Source organism: Rattus norvegicus, chromosome 3 (assembly GCF_021556685.1).
Source record: "Rattus norvegicus strain SHRSP/BbbUtx chromosome 3, alternate assembly SHRSP_T2T, whole genome shotgun sequence".
NCBI classification, from domain to species: Eukaryota; Metazoa; Chordata; class Mammalia; order Rodentia; family Muridae; genus Rattus; species Rattus norvegicus.
Window position 1 is genome coordinate 49,191,145 of NC_141536.1, and position 16,918 is coordinate 49,208,062.

The 16,918-nt window shown below is 39.8% G+C and overlaps 1 protein-coding gene across 4 annotated transcripts in view; it reads right to left on the reverse strand.

Annotated features, from left to right (window-relative positions):
- The window catches only part of Slc38a11 (solute carrier family 38, member 11), a 63,305-nt gene extending 49,782 nt beyond the window's left edge, over positions 1–13,523 (reverse strand). For 3 of the 4 annotated variants that reach the window (XM_087653121.1, XM_087653119.1, XM_087653120.1), the window contains exons 1-7: positions 12,769–13,523; positions 12,228–12,348; positions 10,225–10,299; positions 6,910–7,044; positions 5,194–5,259; positions 3,862–3,968; positions 684–763 (exon numbers count right to left, since the gene is read on the reverse strand). In XM_087653121.1, the coding sequence (XP_087509247.1) occupies positions 684–763; positions 3,862–3,968; positions 5,194–5,259; positions 6,910–7,044; positions 10,225–10,299; positions 12,228–12,348; positions 12,769–12,807 (623 nt within the window). In that variant the 5' untranslated portion in view covers positions 12,808–13,523. 4 annotated transcript variants of the gene reach the window in all.
- Positions 13,524–16,918: the final 3,395 nt, after the last annotated feature.

A 16,918-nucleotide genomic window follows, 5' to 3' on the forward strand; every position in this document is an offset into this window, starting at 1 on the left:
TTCCTACTTGAGTCTAGGTATTTTTGGGGGGTGTGGTGGGGTAGTGGATAGGTTTGTTTTTGTTTTGTTTTGTTTTGTTTTGTTTTTGACATTCTTTTCTGGCCAGCTAAGGAAGGAGTTTTTCATAAGCATGAAGAAGCAACTTTACAGAGTAACAATTAACCAAGAGGGAAACAGATTCTGTGCACAGCACTACCAATCAGATCTATTCACTGGGTTTCCTTCCCCCCTTCCTTTCTTAGAGACCATTCATAGAAGACAGTGTACCTTGCACTGCTTAAGACATAGTGTAAATTAGCTTCTCTATTGCTCAGTACAATGCAGGTCTCTCAGTTCATTTCCTAACTGTAAGTCTTTCTCTGATTCTTCCAAGTACCACCTATATGGTGTTTCTTACTGCTGTGTATATATGACCTCTTTTTCTTCCCCTTTTCCTTCTTTCCTTACTGATTTCCTATTTTGAGACCAAGTCTCCTGTGTCTCAGCCTGGCCTTGACCTTGCTACGTAGCTGAAAATGACTTTGAAACTTGACCTGGCTGCCTTCTCTTCCTGGGCCCTGGGTTAATAGGCATGAGACACCACATCCTGACATTTCTTTTCACTTCAGTATTTTACTTATGTTCCTGAATATGCTATATTTAAGCAAATCTTGATGTAAAATCAAAGATACAACAACACTTACATGTTTGACCCCAAGGAAATGGTTCTTGTCACTACCACTCCAAGAATCACAGTTGTTAAAATCGTAGAGATGAAGGAGATCTGCAAAAGAAAATGCGAAGACATCGTCAGTGTGGCATGCAGATAATTTATGCAAAATAGCGCACCATTAAACACAGATATGAACCTATTCATAGATTTTCTTTATCCAGTTCCCAAGGGGTTTATAAAGTATAGACCGGTCTCGACACTCATGGGTTTGTAACTACTTATCATATCGTGATTTTTGTCCCTGAGCCACAAACAGAGGATCAAGTGTGCACTGTGATCTTGCCACAAAGCTCTAAGGATTTTTATTTACTTCTGACACAGGATACAAAGTGAGGATTTGTCCTGGAACTCGCTTTGTAGACCAGGCTGGCCTCGAACTCACAGAGATCTGCCAGCCTCTGCCTCCCAAGTGCTGGGATTAAAGGCGTGAACCAGCACTGCCCAGTCAAGGTGGACTCTTAGGAAGGTAAAAGTGAAATTATCTTGTTTTTCATGCCTCATTTTAGTATTGACGTAAGGTTCTATTTATGATTGATTCTTCCATTTTTACCACACCCTCCCTTTCTTTCAACATAACATGCACACACTCATCTCCATTGATTTTTAATATCTACCATTTCCTCTTTGCTCTCTAGCTCAGTCAGTCTATTTGCCTGGTGCAGTTTGCCCTTTGCTCTGTCTCTGGGTCTGTTCTTTGTCTTCCTCTCAGGGCAATGCCCATTTCATCTGGTTAAAACACGAGCTGGCGCGTGTGTGCTTGTGCTTTGCTCCATACAGACACTTATTCCATTAGGTTTGTGCTTTGAGTTTTCATTTAAAACGAGTAAGCACATTTGAGACGATTTCTATGACAAAGGGAAAACAAAGTCTGAGAATGCTTTTATTTCATGTGATTATTATTAACATTGTGATCTAAGTTTTTAATGTTTAATTTGAAATAAACGTCTATCATGAGTTCCTGATCTTCTGAAGAACAGGGAGAAAAATTAGCAAGTTGAAGTTCACACAGTTAGACAGTAATAGGGGTGGTATTCAATGCCAGCAGCATATTCCAGAGAGAGGGCCAGCACTGTGCTCTGTTCATTGGGATTTCAGTATGATACCTTCAGGGGACATATAGTAATCAATATGTTTAGTATTACCATTTTCCCAAGACTGTTTTCCTTTCTACTCTCAGAAGATAACATTATGCATCATATTGAACTTGTGAAGGGAAAAGTTGTTTATTCATTCATATATATATAATTGGCACATAAAAATTTTCCTTTGGATACACTATTTTATTATTATTATTATTATTATTATTATTATTATTATTATTATTATTATTTTGAGACAAGATCTCATTCTATAGCCCTGGCTGACCTAGAATTACAGGTAGATCAGGTTGGCTTTGGAATCACAGAGATTTGCCTGCCTCTCCCTCTAGCTCCTAATTCTGGGATTAAAAGTATGTGCTGCCATGTCTGGCCTGCCTTTTAAAACATCCTTGCTAGTCTCTGGATGCATGTTGGGAATAGAAAGCCTGGTGGTAAGAATATTCTGGAATGGTGACTCTGCAAATCTGCATGGAAGAAGGGACTTCCTCACTGGATATACTGTCAAACATGAGAGAAAGGCGTATGATATGCTTGATGGTTGCAGTTCTCAAAGCAGATTTTAACAGTATCTCATAATTAATTATTATCAGAATATTTGACCATGCAGACATAGTAACAATTATGTTTTGGATAAAATAGAAGCATTCCTTGGCAATAAGAGAATAAAATACAGAGAGACGGGGACTGGAGAAGTAGTTCAGTGGTTAAGAGCACTAGTTCCTCTTCCTAGAGGTAGGTCCTGAGTTCAATTCCCAGCAACTCTGTGGTGGCTTCAGCCATCTGTAATAGTATCAGATGCCCTCTTCTGGTGTGTCTGAAGACAGCAACAGTGTATATACTTAAAAAAATATGCAGACAAATAATGGATAGTTGATATAAATAAGTTTCTATGGGTATGCCAAATAATTATTTAGTTGATTTTATTTAAAAAATTTAGTGTCATAGGTCAAATTCTCAATAATTGATCACTCAACAAATTGGTACTTAAATTCACTGAGTGGAAAATGTGCATAAAAACATTGTAATTTACAAATAAAAAACTTTACATCATTTAAGGATATTTTGATTTACCATTAATTTTGACTGATACACAAAATATAACCATATAGATTAGGGTTACCACTCCAAGTTTGTCACATGCATAAACTGTACAATGTTACATGGTATAGATTATACAATGTTACATGCACGGATTGTACAATGTTTCATGCATGGATTGTACAATGTCTCATGCACAGATTGTTTTGTTTTTTGGTTTTTTTTGGGTTTTTTTTTTTCGGAGCTGAGGACCGAACCCAGGGCCTTTTGCTTCCTAGGCAAGCGCTCTACCACTGAGCTAAATCCCCAACCCCTTCATGCACGGATTGTACAATGTTACATGCATGGATTGTACAATGTTACATGTATAAATTGTACAATGTTACATGCATGGATTGTACAATGTTACATGTATAGATTGTACAATACTTGACTAAGATTAGGCACTTATGTCTTCAAATACTCATCATCTCTTTGGCATGCTTAGCTTAAGTATTTAAATTATTGTCAAGAAGAATGGGACACTTTCTAATAATGTAGACTTGCTCTAAATATAGTTCTCTGTATTTTCTAAATTTAAAACTATTGTCTGACATCATGTTATCTACTTTAGTGAAGAAAAAGGAAGAACATATTTTATTCACATTTACCACCAGTTTCTCAAATGAGCTAATCACAGTTTGCTCAAGAATACTAGTATATTGTGTACAAGCATGCTTGTAACTTGAATAGGCTGTAGATTCATAAAGCTAAGGGTTATTTAAAATGTAAAAACGGAGCTGGAGAGATGGCTCAGTGGCTAAGCATACTGGTTGTTCCTATAGAGGACCTGGGGTGGATTCCCAGCACCACATGTCAGCTCACAACCCTTTGTAAACACTCTAGTTCCAGGGGGTCTGTTGCCTTCTTCTTGCTCCTGCAAGCCCATGGTGCACATACATACATGCAAGCAGAACATTTGTATACATAAAAAAAAACAAAAATAAATTAATGTTAAAATATAACAGTTACCTTTCCAAGCTTTGCTATATCACGGTACAGCGACAAAGGCAGAGTACATGTAACCGTTGAAACCACAATAATGAAATGTCGACTAATAAACCAACTTCCAGGATCAACTAAAATGTAGTAAATATTATTTAGTTTGCAACTATAAACCACACACTGGTGACGTAGTAACTACCTAAACATTTTCATCATCAACAATGAATTAAAAAACATCAGTCATATATAAAGATGATTTTGAGTTAATAAACAAAAAAAATCATGTTAAAATAGAAACATGCCATGAACTATAAACACAAAATAACCCCCAAGTGAGCCTATGTTTCACATGACATCATAGAACTTTACATTCCCATTAAAAGCCTCTTTAAGAATGTATTTATTTATTTAATATGCTGTTTTGGTGTGCATATGTCTCTGCATCATGTGCATGACTCGTGCTCAGGAAGGCCAGGAGAGGGCATTGGATCCCTTGGAACTGGAGTTACAAATGGTTGAGAGTCCATGTAGGTGCTAGGAATTGGACCCTGGTCTTCTGCAAGAACAGTCAATGCTTTTAACCAGGGAGCCATCTCTCCAGCCCCAATAGCCTCGAAGTTAGTTTATCTGCTCCTATACAAGCAACCTTGCACAATGCCTTCTGAATAACTCCCATAATGAGGATATGATGACATGATGAACAAGAAGTGGGTTTGTGATACACGCGCAATTGCCCCACAATGGAAATGGTACAAATGTTCCTTAGCTGAGTGACGCACTAGTTATTTTGTATTTCCATAGTATTGAATACTCCTAACAACAAAAATATTAACAGACTCATGATAGAGCCTCAGAAAGTGATACATCTCAGCTACATACAACCTGCTGAGTGCAAGAAGCAAGACTCAGAAAACTTCATGTTCTTTGGTGCCATTTACTTAGTAATCTGAAAAAAAAAAAATCAAAACTACAAAGAAATAAGATGAAAGTTTATGCCACTACATCTTACATGGAAAAAAAGAAAGTTTATGAAAACTAGTTATTAACAAATTAATTATTTTCGAGATAGGGTTTCGCTGAGTAGCCCTGGCTGTCCTGGACTTGGAACTTGGAGAAATCTATCTACCTCTGCTTCTGGAGTGTTGAAATTAATAAAACCATGCACCTCCATATCCTGAGAAAAATAGCAACTTAAAAAAATTACTTAATAGCTAATATAGATCTGTGGCCTGGGATGGATGTGGATCGTGGGAACTGTGAAGTCTGTGAGGTAGTGTAACCCTTCCTCCAATATTTTATAAATGTTTATGAATTACATGATAGCTATGCAAACCAAACATCTTTCTCATTTTTACCTACCTCCCGGGAGTCTTTGAAAAACTTTGCTCAAAGTATCTCCAGTTATTATGTTGTAACTTATCATAGCTGAAAACACAGTGACAAGAATGGTCATTAATAACATTAATACACATTTTATCTTGCATATTCTGAATACCAGAAGTTATTAGTTTCTAAATATTTACACTTTTAACACATATTACATATACTTTCTGGAATATACAGATTAAGGATAACTTGATTGTTGAGGTTTGTCCTGTTGCTATGTATTGTAACCCTCAATTCTATACCCGAAGGTCTAGGACCATGCGTGACTTCTCACGTTTACAAGCATTTGTTGTGCAAACCTTGTTCCTTCACTTAAAACTATTGGTTAAATAAAATTGGCTACAGCCAATTACTGGAGGGATTAGAGATAGATGGGTTTGGAGTGACCTGGTAGGGGAAGGAAGATGAGAAGAGGAGGAGGAAGGAGAGAGAGGAAGCCGCCATGAGGGGAGATGGACCATGAGCACATGGCCAGGAGAAAGAGCAAGTACCTGGGGTACACCACTGGAGAGGTAGCCAGGCCTGCAGTTAGAAGAGTAAATTATGGGTGACCACCCAGTAATTGTCAAAGCCCAATAAAATAACCACAGTCTGAGTCGCATTTATTTGTAAGCTAGCTGGAGATAAGCTTAAATTGGTTCTACTACATGTGATAGATTTGCATCAGATTATCAACTTGAGCTTCAGGAAAGTTTTCACTTCACAGTTGGTTTATCCTAGAGTGCTGTCAAATATTGCGTTTGACACTCATTTAAACTGTGGTTTGTTTTGATGTTGAAGGTTAGCTTCCAAACACCTTTTTAGGAACACGTGTGCTGCTTAAATTGAAGTCAAATAACCATAGTAAAATTTAAAGGCATACCCTCCTTCAGAGCACCCTCAATTGAAAAGCAAGGCTTTTGAAGGGAGTAGTATATTTTTATATTTCTGCGGGAATATGTGGACTTACTCCAAGTATCTTTGATTTTAATATAAAATATAAAGTCAACATCAAAATTCTCAAAGAATTAATTAGATGTTTTATAAATGAAGTAAACTTGGTCATTCATTTATATGAGTATTTTATCTAGTTAAGGAGGAGTAAGCAACATTTTCACAACTGTAGTATAAACATAGGCACACAGCTCCCCCAAATCCTTACGCTTTCAAAAAAAAAATAAAAATAACTGTATTAAGCCTTAAGAGAGACTTATTGTCACCCACTTTAAATCCCAACTCATTGTGTGTATATCTGTGTGTTTGTGTGCATGCATGGGTATGCATGAATCTATCTGTATGTACACATGTCTATATATATATGTGTGTGTGTTTGTGAGTATATGTGTAATATTTTTGTGTGTATGTTATATACTTATATGTGTATATGTTATATACTTACATATATTCTGATGAGAGAGAGAGAGAGAGAGAGAGAGAGAGAGAGAGAGAATAGGACAGTTAGGGAAAACAAAAATATTAACCAAATCCCATTCATTTTAGAAAAAAATGTTCACAGCATAGATTGAAAGTATCAGAAAATGAGAAAGAAAATAGTTAATATGCAAACACTTAATTTGGACAACACTACAACTACTAATTATCTTTGCTGACTCTCAAATGTCTATTAAAGCTTCTGTTATTGATTCAAAAAAAAACCCAAAACCATGCAGGTACCAACTATTGTCACATCTGTCTTCACAGCCATCTTACCTATAAAAGGGTACATAAACTGTAGGGTAGAGAGCAGCAAGTACCCTGGAAAGCCAAAGGTCTTGTTAACCAAAGACTGGTAGGAGTCTGTTCCAGAGAGGGCTCCGCCTTTTATCAATAAAACTAGGGAAAAGTCTGTAGTGAAACAAAACAAACACAAATCATTTGGTATAAAAATTTGATGCAAAGCATTTGCGTGACTCAACTGAATTGTCTTAGAAAACAAGAGAACGGTCCATGTATCCCAGGTTGACCTCAAATTTGCTATGCATCCAAGGATGACTTTGAACTCCTGATCTCCCTGCCTCAAGCCCCTGAGCGCTGAGATTATAGGCAAGTGCCACCATGCTGGGACATTGGAACACGGTCCAAGAATGGAATTGGGAGAGTGCCTGTGAGAAAATGCCAAGAAAATAAGACAAGGGTCTTGAGAACTCAGCTTCCTCAAAAATACAGAACTGTTCTTGGAATATGCTTTAGTGCCCCTCCACGGTGCAGCAAAGGGGAGTGAGATTAGGAGTCTCCAACATGCTTGCCATAGAAGAACAACTAACATCGACTCCCAGTTGATCTGAATGAGGCTGTATGTGACGGTGAACACCTTTAACACTAGCACTTGCGAGACAGGCAGGCAGATCTCTGAGTTCGAGGCCAGCCTGGTCTACATAGCAAGTTCCAGGCCAGCCAGAACCGTGAGATCTAGTGACATATACATAAGCAAGAGAAAAACCACAGATGTGTGGCAATGTTGTAGAGTGCTGGTCTACGTGTATAATCCCCAGCAACATGTAGACTAGGCCTGATGCCCCCGTGCCTATAATCTCAGGACTCAGGAGGTGGAATAGGAGGTTCAAGGCCATCTTCTACCCCACAGCGAGTTGGAGTGAGGACAGCCTGGAAAAGAGATTTTTGTCTCAAAGAAATCTAGAGATAAATCACCATTTAATTGTAGTGTTCCTCAGTAATTTCCACTGGGTTAAATGGCTAATAAGAGCTACAGGGTTAAGGAGGTAGGATTTAAATTGCAGCCTGACTTGAAAACTTAAGATTTTTAATTACCATGTTGTCCAATAGAGTCATATCTTTTTAAACAAAGTCTGATTCCACTAAAAAACAATTTTAGTGGGGCTGGGGATTTAGCTCAGTGGTAGAGCGCTTGCCTAGGAAGCGCAAGGCCCTGGGTTCGGTCCCCAGCTCCGAAAAAAAGAACCAAAAAAAAAAAAAAAACAATTTTAGTGTTAATTAAAAAAAATTAAAATACTGTACTTGTAGATTTTGCTCTTAAAATGTAAGAAAGAAAATGAATATGAGACATAATTGTTTGGCTTCTGTAAAGGGAATCTTTCCTCTATTAAAATTATTTAAGGATTTGGATGCTATTAATAAGTGAGTTGTTCAATCAATACTGCCGACAGCAAGCTTACAATGCATGACTTTGGTGAGACTGCACACCGTGGGTACATCAGCAACTGAACGTGCTGTGTCCATTACGATTTATTTACGTGTACTACGATGTGGGTTTACTAAACGATTCATTTTCTTCCAATCCTGACTCACAGGTGAGAGGTTTAATTTTCTCTGCCTGCTGATTTATAATTATGTCTTTACAATGCACTAACGCTTTGGTAATACAACTGGGTGGAAATTAAATATTTGTCAGCACTAACCGGGAAGCAGGAAATTAAAAAATGACCAGGCTCTTAAAGATAATTGTACTCATATGCATAGATGAATGCTTCTCTCAGGCCTGGTCAGAGCAGCTGCATTTCGCAGTGGGAGACAACCGACGCATAGAATCACAATTGAGTACTTGACCCTAGGGCAGACATATTTCTTGTTCCTTCTACACTTCAGGAACATTGTAAAACATGGAACCAAAGAAAAACCAGTGGAAAGAGAGGTCCCATGAAACATTGTACTCATGACACAACACGTGTACTCATGAACTCTGTACCACCTACACAAGATAAGGGTCCTCTAACACTCCATCATGCCCAATGGGGAGCGCCTCATGAGACTCCACCCTTCCTTGTGGAGCTATGAACAGTTAATGGTGGCTAGGCAGCAAGAGAGGTTCTCATTTTCTTAAGTGGTATAGCCAATGGTAAGTTGCCCATATTCTATTAATAACCCCTGCCTCTGCTCGTGCAAGCCACTGTAGTTAGACTCAGTGGAACACACACACACACACACACACACACACACACACACACAAACACAAACACACACACACACTCTTCATGGATGGGGCAGAGGAAACAGGTGACAAGGGGGAAGTCTTGGGTAGAGACTAGCAACACCCCAGGACTGATGGTTTATCTCTGGAGCCCCAAGTGTACCTCCCATAGCCCTACCCCTTCCCCACAATGGCGACAAAGGTTGACTAGTTTTCGGATTGTTAATAGGAATTGCTTGGAATCCCTTGTGAAAATAGGGATTAGGGAAAGTATATAAACTTACAGGAAGGGGGTTTCTTGAGGCACAGGCCACAGGTTCAGAGAAAGGACAGCTGAGGGGTTTTGCACTAGTTGGTACAAGACATCCATCTAGATTACTCCTGATAACTGTCACCACAGCAAAACAAGGACGAAACAAAAACAATAACAAAAACTGTAAACAAAGCCACCTGCATCTGTTAATGATTGCTGGCTCTTTCACAGGGATCCTAAGTCAGGGGAAAGTTTCACAAAGTAAGCCCGTGGGATGACAGGACTGGCTGAATTGAGGGTTACAGCAAGGAGAGGTAGTCTGAGTGCTGAACCTGCATTTATATGAGGAGTGACAATATGTGGGTGTGTGGATGTGGCATGAGTGGGGAGCAAAAGAGAATGATTTAGAAGCAGCTTTCTGGTGTGTAGGAAGGCACTGGCAGACAGAGCACACACAGGCAGCACTGGAGAGAAGGGACCAGCCTTGCCACGTGAACACCCAAACCCCAGTGTCACCTACACAAACACAGCAAACAATGGCTGCCCATTTACCTGCACCTCCCACCCAGCACTGCCTTGTGCACTGTGGAACAGTGTCCTCTCAGCTACACAGTCTTGGAAATGACTTTCTCATCCACCATGTTCTGCTTGAAGTAAAAAAGGCACATGACCAGCTTTAGGCTTGCTGATATAACATGCTACTTCTACTAATCTGTTTAAAGGATTAGGGAATAAAGCAAATCTCAGATGTGCTGCTTAAATTCCTCAGAACGCTTTGATGCACTTTTTAATTAAGTAGGAAATCCAATTGCAGGGTATAGCTGTGCCCGTAAAGAAGTCATTGCACAATTTAAATTGGAGGGATGTGTAGTTGTAGGCTATTTACCTGTGATGTATGAGACCCAGAATAAAAGCAGTATTCCCAAGGGAAATCCGGCTTGCTTCATTGAATAGGGTAATCCTGGAAAAACAAAATGCCCCAATCTCACGTTAAAAAGACATATCGGAAATGCAAAAAAAAAAAAAAAATCTCTTGCAATTCATACATGGTAAAATAAACTATGTAAGTGATTTAAAAGTTGCAAGGTGGGGTGGGTAGTCAAAAATCAAATATAAGCATATTAGCTCGTATTTCAGAATGGAATGTCATTAAGTTAAGGACCTGTCAAGAAAGCAAGCACATGAGACGATGGAAGAATTAAAAAGCAGCAAATGAAAAACTGATTCCAGGTCACATAAACAATGCTTCTCTCAGGGTGACGGTTAGTGCCCTGGACTCGGTGGAGGATGAAGCCCCCTTCCTTCTATGCTGCTATGGAAAGCACCAGGGAACAGTTGCAGGATCTTAGGGAAAACTGGTTCTGGAGTCAAAATGGGGGGACGATGTAAAAAATAGAGAGAATGCGGAGGAACAGGCAAGCAATTACTTCTTCTCGAGCCAAGTGGGGTCTATAACATGATTTTTTACTGCTTTGCACCTAGGGGTCATTTTAGATTACAGACTATAAAATATCCAAAATAAATTAATTTAAGCATTTCATTTTTCAGAAAAAAAAAGATTTCTCTTTTAAATAACTCTGCTGAGGGTACTGAAGGGGAACATTTCGGCATCGCTGACTAAGATTAACCTGGAAAAGTATTCACATGAGGAGTAAATTCTAGAATTCTGTCAGGTTGAACTGTCCATATTCCTGTGATACATGGAGACAGGCTTCCAAACAGGCGTGTGCCCTGCTTGTTTCTGTTTCACTCCAGGAACCTACAAATTATTGTTCATTTAAAAAACATGTATATGGATTAAGGCAAAGCCAGAAATCACAGCACCTTGTGAAAAAAAAAAAAATGTCGGGAACTTATCTCAGGGACTAGAGAGAAGGCTCAGCCATTAGAGCCCTTGCTGCTCTTACCAAACACCCATCTCCCTCACCCACATGGCGACTCACAGCCATCCTGGAACTCCTATTCCAGGTTACCAGACACCCTCTGCTGATCTCTGTGGGCACCAGGCACACATGTGGTATATATGCATTCAGGCAAAACACCTATACATGCACATAGAATGAAATAATAAATAAAAAGGATCCATTTGATAAACTTACACTTTTAAGTAAATTAAAATCTGGAAATTTTGTAATCGAAAAGTTACATATTTGGTGGGCATTGCAATAGATAGGTTTTTGTCTTCCCTGCCTTTTGGGAAATGGAATGTTTCCAACTACAAAAAGAATAACAAACACTGGAAAATACTGCTTCTATTAATGGAATGGAATACCTTTAAACGTTTTTACTTTTTTAGAAGCTTTTCCTTGCTTCTAACTTAGTGGAATAACATAGACTATTCTTACCAATTGTAAACACTGTTGTGAATGAACTATATTAATGACTAGATTGAAGAAAGGATTTCATAAGTTCACATTTTTAAATTTAAGGTCACATAGGTGCACAAGGAGATATTATCTAGTTTAATTTTCATAGGATTCTTAAAAGTCTCACATTAAACTTTTGTACACTTAGTATATGCAAGAATCCTCAAGTTTCACACTGATATTAAGATGATTTTTGTAATAGATTCTACTTCAGAAGGAAGAAGCAAATGCTCTAGTTGAAAGGATCCACTGATCAGGCAACCTATGAAAGCCAGTTTCCCCAGCTCCTGTGCAGCCCCTCCCTCCAACTGGAGGACGCTATTGTCTGCCATGGAGGGAAACAGTGCAGCTTCACATAAAGAGGATGGAACATTACTATGGAAAAATAAATAGAATGGCTTTTATGGAAGAAAACCACCAATCTCCCCATTGAAGTCTGAGAATATCCTAGAATAACAGTAACACTTTGAAAAGCTGGTCTTTTTACTTCATAAACAGAACCAAGCAGACACAGGTAGCTTACCTATTATCCCAGATCCTATAACAGAATTGACTACATTGAAAACAGCTGCAGACTGACTCGATTTCCCTCCGTGTTCATGTCCGGAGACCAGGCTCTCTCTGTCACTCGGGTCTGTCTCTCTCTGTTTGAATAGATAAAGTGATTAAATATTCACTAGTTTGAAAATGAAAAACGTCAGACGAATAAGCAATTCAGGATTCAAACATAGTAATGCCACCAAGTTATGCCTATAGTGTTAATAGTATGTCAATAAGCCGTGAAAACAAGAATGGCCGGTAACCCAAAAGAACTTAAAGTCTACCCTTAGGTCTCTACAAGTCTCCATGCTGTAGCTGCCCAACCACTTTGACCCAACTCGAGTTTGTCAAGAGTCAACCTCATGAAATTAAAAAGGTTACTAATGTTATTGAAAAGTGTTTGCCAAATCGGCGTAGGTTAGATGAAGTCAGATCTACCCCTTTTTGCCAAACCAAGACCCCAGCCTGAAACTTATGGAAGTTGTTCAGCTTCTGCCCCCCCCCGCCCCCGTTGCCAGTTTTACCTGCAGAGGACCCCTCAGCTGTGGCTGCTGGTAGCTCATGTCTGCTCAAGGGAAGAAGGTTCTGGGGCTGGGAAGCAGGGTCCCACCTGGCCAAGCTCCCCTGCTGTTTTGCCTGCAGTCAAGTTCGCCCGAGAGTTGGAGAGAGCCGCACTCTGGGCGCTAGGCTGCAGCTCAGAGGTCTCCGCCTTCACAGGGCGGGTACACCCTGCTGGCTGCTGCTGGTGAGCATGCTGTAGGACGTTTCCAACCCCGTTGCCCAGATTCCCCTCACTCAGGGCGCACCGCACCGCACCGCACTCTTTCTCTCCCTGAAACTGCTTACAATTAACTTTACCATATGCACCACAAGCATAAACTGAAACGCTTGGTAAAACTTAACTCTTCAATCAAAAAGAAAATTTTCAGTTTTAAGAAGCATAAGGTAAAGGGTAAAAGCAAACGGACAGCTAGAGGGAGAAGGAGGGAGAAGGGCAGTAGAGAACAGAATGAAGAAAATGAAGTAAACTGACCTAAGAACATGGCATCTCGACACTGTTACTTTATGTGCTAACTTAAAAACTCATGGGGGGTGGGGATTTAGCTCAGTGGTAGAGCGCTTGCCTGGCAAGTGCAAGGCCCTGGGTTCGGTCCCCAGCTCCGAAAAAAAGAAAAAAGAAAAAAAAAACCTCATGGAAAATAAAGATTGCAGGTTGGTTGCTGTCAGTAAAAGGGCTTGCCACAGGGGTCTGGTGGTCTGCATTCCATTACTGCAATCTGTGGTTGAAAGAGAAAAATGACTCAAGAAGTTCTCTGGCCTCCCTGAGAACACCCTGATGTGCATGGTAGTTTGCCCCCTACCCCAATAACCAAAATTTTAAAGGAACAGAAAACAAAAAATAAAATACAGGTAAGTTGTCTTATCTCTCCTCCAAAGATAACCTTAAGATAAAGAAAACTGTGTGTCCCTGTCTGTGTATTTATTTATTTTTCTACTGGAAAACATAGAGTATGTGAGTTTTAAAATATGTTCACAAAGTCTCTCTCTGATATTTCCGTCAAAAAAGCCACTTTATTCATTCATTCATTCATTCATTCATTCATTCTTGTGACTGGACGAGACTCAATGATCCCCTTCTAATCACCAACTTTTGATAAGAGAGATGTGTACCATTTCCGATGCCAAGTCATAGAGGTGTCGGTGGCCACTAAGTTGCTACTTCTTTGGTTATGTTAGGAATTCTAATTGTGTATGGGGAGGCTCATGTGGTCAGGAATGCTACAGCGTCATGTGGCTGACACATGAAGATTCTTCAACCTCAGTCTCCCAGTTGCAGCCTCTCACAGCAACCTAACTGTAAGTCCATGAAAGACCCTGAGCCAGGCTGTCCAAACAAGTTGCTCCTGAATTCCTGATGTACAGAAAATATCAGATAACAAGTGTATTGATCTTTTTAGGTAGGCCACTAATTTTATAACTGTTTGTTACAAAGAAACAGATTAGCTAAAGTAAGGTGTATGCATTTATGTGTGTAGTATGTATGTATATATGTATATTGGTTTATAAATGCATAAATAATTGTTGGATAATCTTTCTATACATGTTTTAATGGTATCTTTGAAAGGACCTTTTCATGATTCCAAAATTATTGTCATTTAGTATAATTTCAAAAGTACTAGATTCTCAATGAGGAAATCTGAAGATGAACAGTCAGCATAGAGTCACTGACAGTCCTCCCCCTCAGAGGCAAACCTAAGAAATGCTGCAGAAGCCTTTGGTTTAGACAGATTACATAGTGCTTTCTCGGTAGAAGTGCATCTTCACAGGCAAAAGGAAAAACAACCACTTGATATTACTGAATCTGTCCGCTATAGCACCAGACTGAGGCCAGAAAACCAGAGTTTCAGGAATAAAGAAAGCCTTAATTTGAGCTTTTTATAGAATCATGCAATTAAACGAAACGTATACTTTGCTCACGTAGGACATTGTTTTTCTAGTTTCTTTCATTATAATCCACGCTAGCTAACTTCTGAGAGCCCCCAGCTTCCTTACAACTCATGGACAAAGGTTCATCCAGGCAGAAGTCTGGGTTTAGAAAGCTCTTCCCAAAGGTTAATCTGACCCTTTTCTGACAAGTGTTAAGGTGTGAGTAAGGAAAGGATTGTTAATTGGTCTACAATAAAGCCTTTATAAATGTTTGCTGTACCTAAACAGAAACATACTTTGTTGGGCTAAAACTGTCCAACTGTTATCTAGCTCAAAGCATTTATGTCTTAAGTTGGGATTTCTTTTTCTTTTCTTTTCTTTTTTTCGGAGCTGGGGACCAAACCCAGGGCCTTGCGCTTGCTAGGCAAGCGCTCTACCGCTGAGCTAAATCCCCAGCCCCATAAGTTGGGTTTTCTAATGCTGCGATAAAATGCCCTATGTGATAGCAACTTGGTGAGGAAAGGACCTCCTTTATGCTTCCAGGTAACAGTCTGTCACTGAAGGGGGGCAGGGCAGAAATTCAAGCTGAGAACTGGACACAAGAACTGAAGTGGAAGCCAAGGAGGAGAGTTGCTTGTTGGTTTTCTCTCATGACTTCCTCAGACTGCTTTCTGGTGCCATTTAGGACCACCTGCCCAGACAATGTACTGCCATAGTGGGCGGGGTCTTATCACATCAATCATTGATCAAGAGAATGTTCGTAAAATTTTAAAAGTTATAATCTTTTCTTTATCTGGACCAGCTAGCTCCCACATAAATGAGATAGAGACTTTAAGATTTATTTAATTAAGCTTTACAGCACAATAGCTGAGCAGTTATTAACCTATTCTATTCCTCTAAGCTAATCTGGCTACCTCCCAGCCAAAGGCCCTGAGATACTTGGATTTTGGTATTGATCTGGCTCTCTCTGCTTCAGGTGTGTTCCCATGGTGGCTCCTGGACCCTTTCTTCATGGACAATCAATCTCTCTCCTCTCTCCTACCCCTCTCCTGGCTGGGTTCAGAAGTCTAGCCCTATTCTCTCTTCTGCTCAGCCATAGGCTGACCAGCTAATAAATGTGCGGCAATGTTTACACAACATTGAGATTCATAGAATAAGATTTACAATGTCCTGTCTTGATTGCAATCAGATATGGGAGCAGAGAAATCAGCGTTTGAATGATACAGGGATAACCTTTACACAGTTCACAGCAAAGCTACAAGAAAATACCCTACAGACTTTCCTACAGGCCAATCTTTTTTTTAAAAAATAAGAATGGTAGCTGACTTTATTTTATCAAGTAGTTTACTTTTTATTTATTTTTTAAATTGCATTTTATTTACATTTTAAATGTTATCCTGTTTCCTGGTTTCCCCTCCAGAAACTTGCAATCCCACCCCAACCCCTGCTTCTATGACCCTCACCCACCCATCCACTCCCTCCCACCACCCTGCCCTGACATTCCCCTACACTGGGACATTAAGGGTTGACAGGACCAAGGGCTTCTCCTCCCTTTGATGCCTGACAAAGCCATCCTCTGCTACATATGCAGATAGAGCCATAGGTCCATTCTTGTGTTCTCTTGGGATGGTGGTTTCATCCATGGGAGCTCTAAGGGGTCTAGTTGGTTGATATTGTTGGGATGGCAAACCCCTTCAGGTACCTCAGTCTTTTTTCTAACTCCTCCATTGGGGACCCCGTTCTTAGTTCAATTGTTGGCTACAAGCATCTGCCTCTGTATTTGTCAGGCTCTGGCAGAACCTCTCAGGAGACAGCTGTATCAGGCTCCTGTCAGTATGCACTTCTTGGCATCCTCAATATTGTTTGGGTTTGGTGGGATGCATCCCCATGTGGAGCAGTCTCTGGATAGCCTTTCAGTCTCTTCTCCACACTTTGTCTCCATATTGCCTCCTGTGAGTATTTTTGGTCCCCCTTCTAAAAAGATCTGAAGCATTCACACTTTGGTCTACTTTCTTCTTGAGCTTCATGTGGTTTGTGAATTGTGTCTTGGGTATTCTGAGCTTTTAGGATAATATCCATTTATCAGTGAGTGCATACCATGTGTGTTCTTTTGTGATTGGGTTACCTCACTCAGAATGCTATTTTCTAGTTCTATCCGTTTGCCTAAGAATTTCATGAAGTCGTTGTTTTTAATAGCTGAGTAGTATTCCATCGTGTGTCTGTATAAATTCTCTGTTGAAGGACATC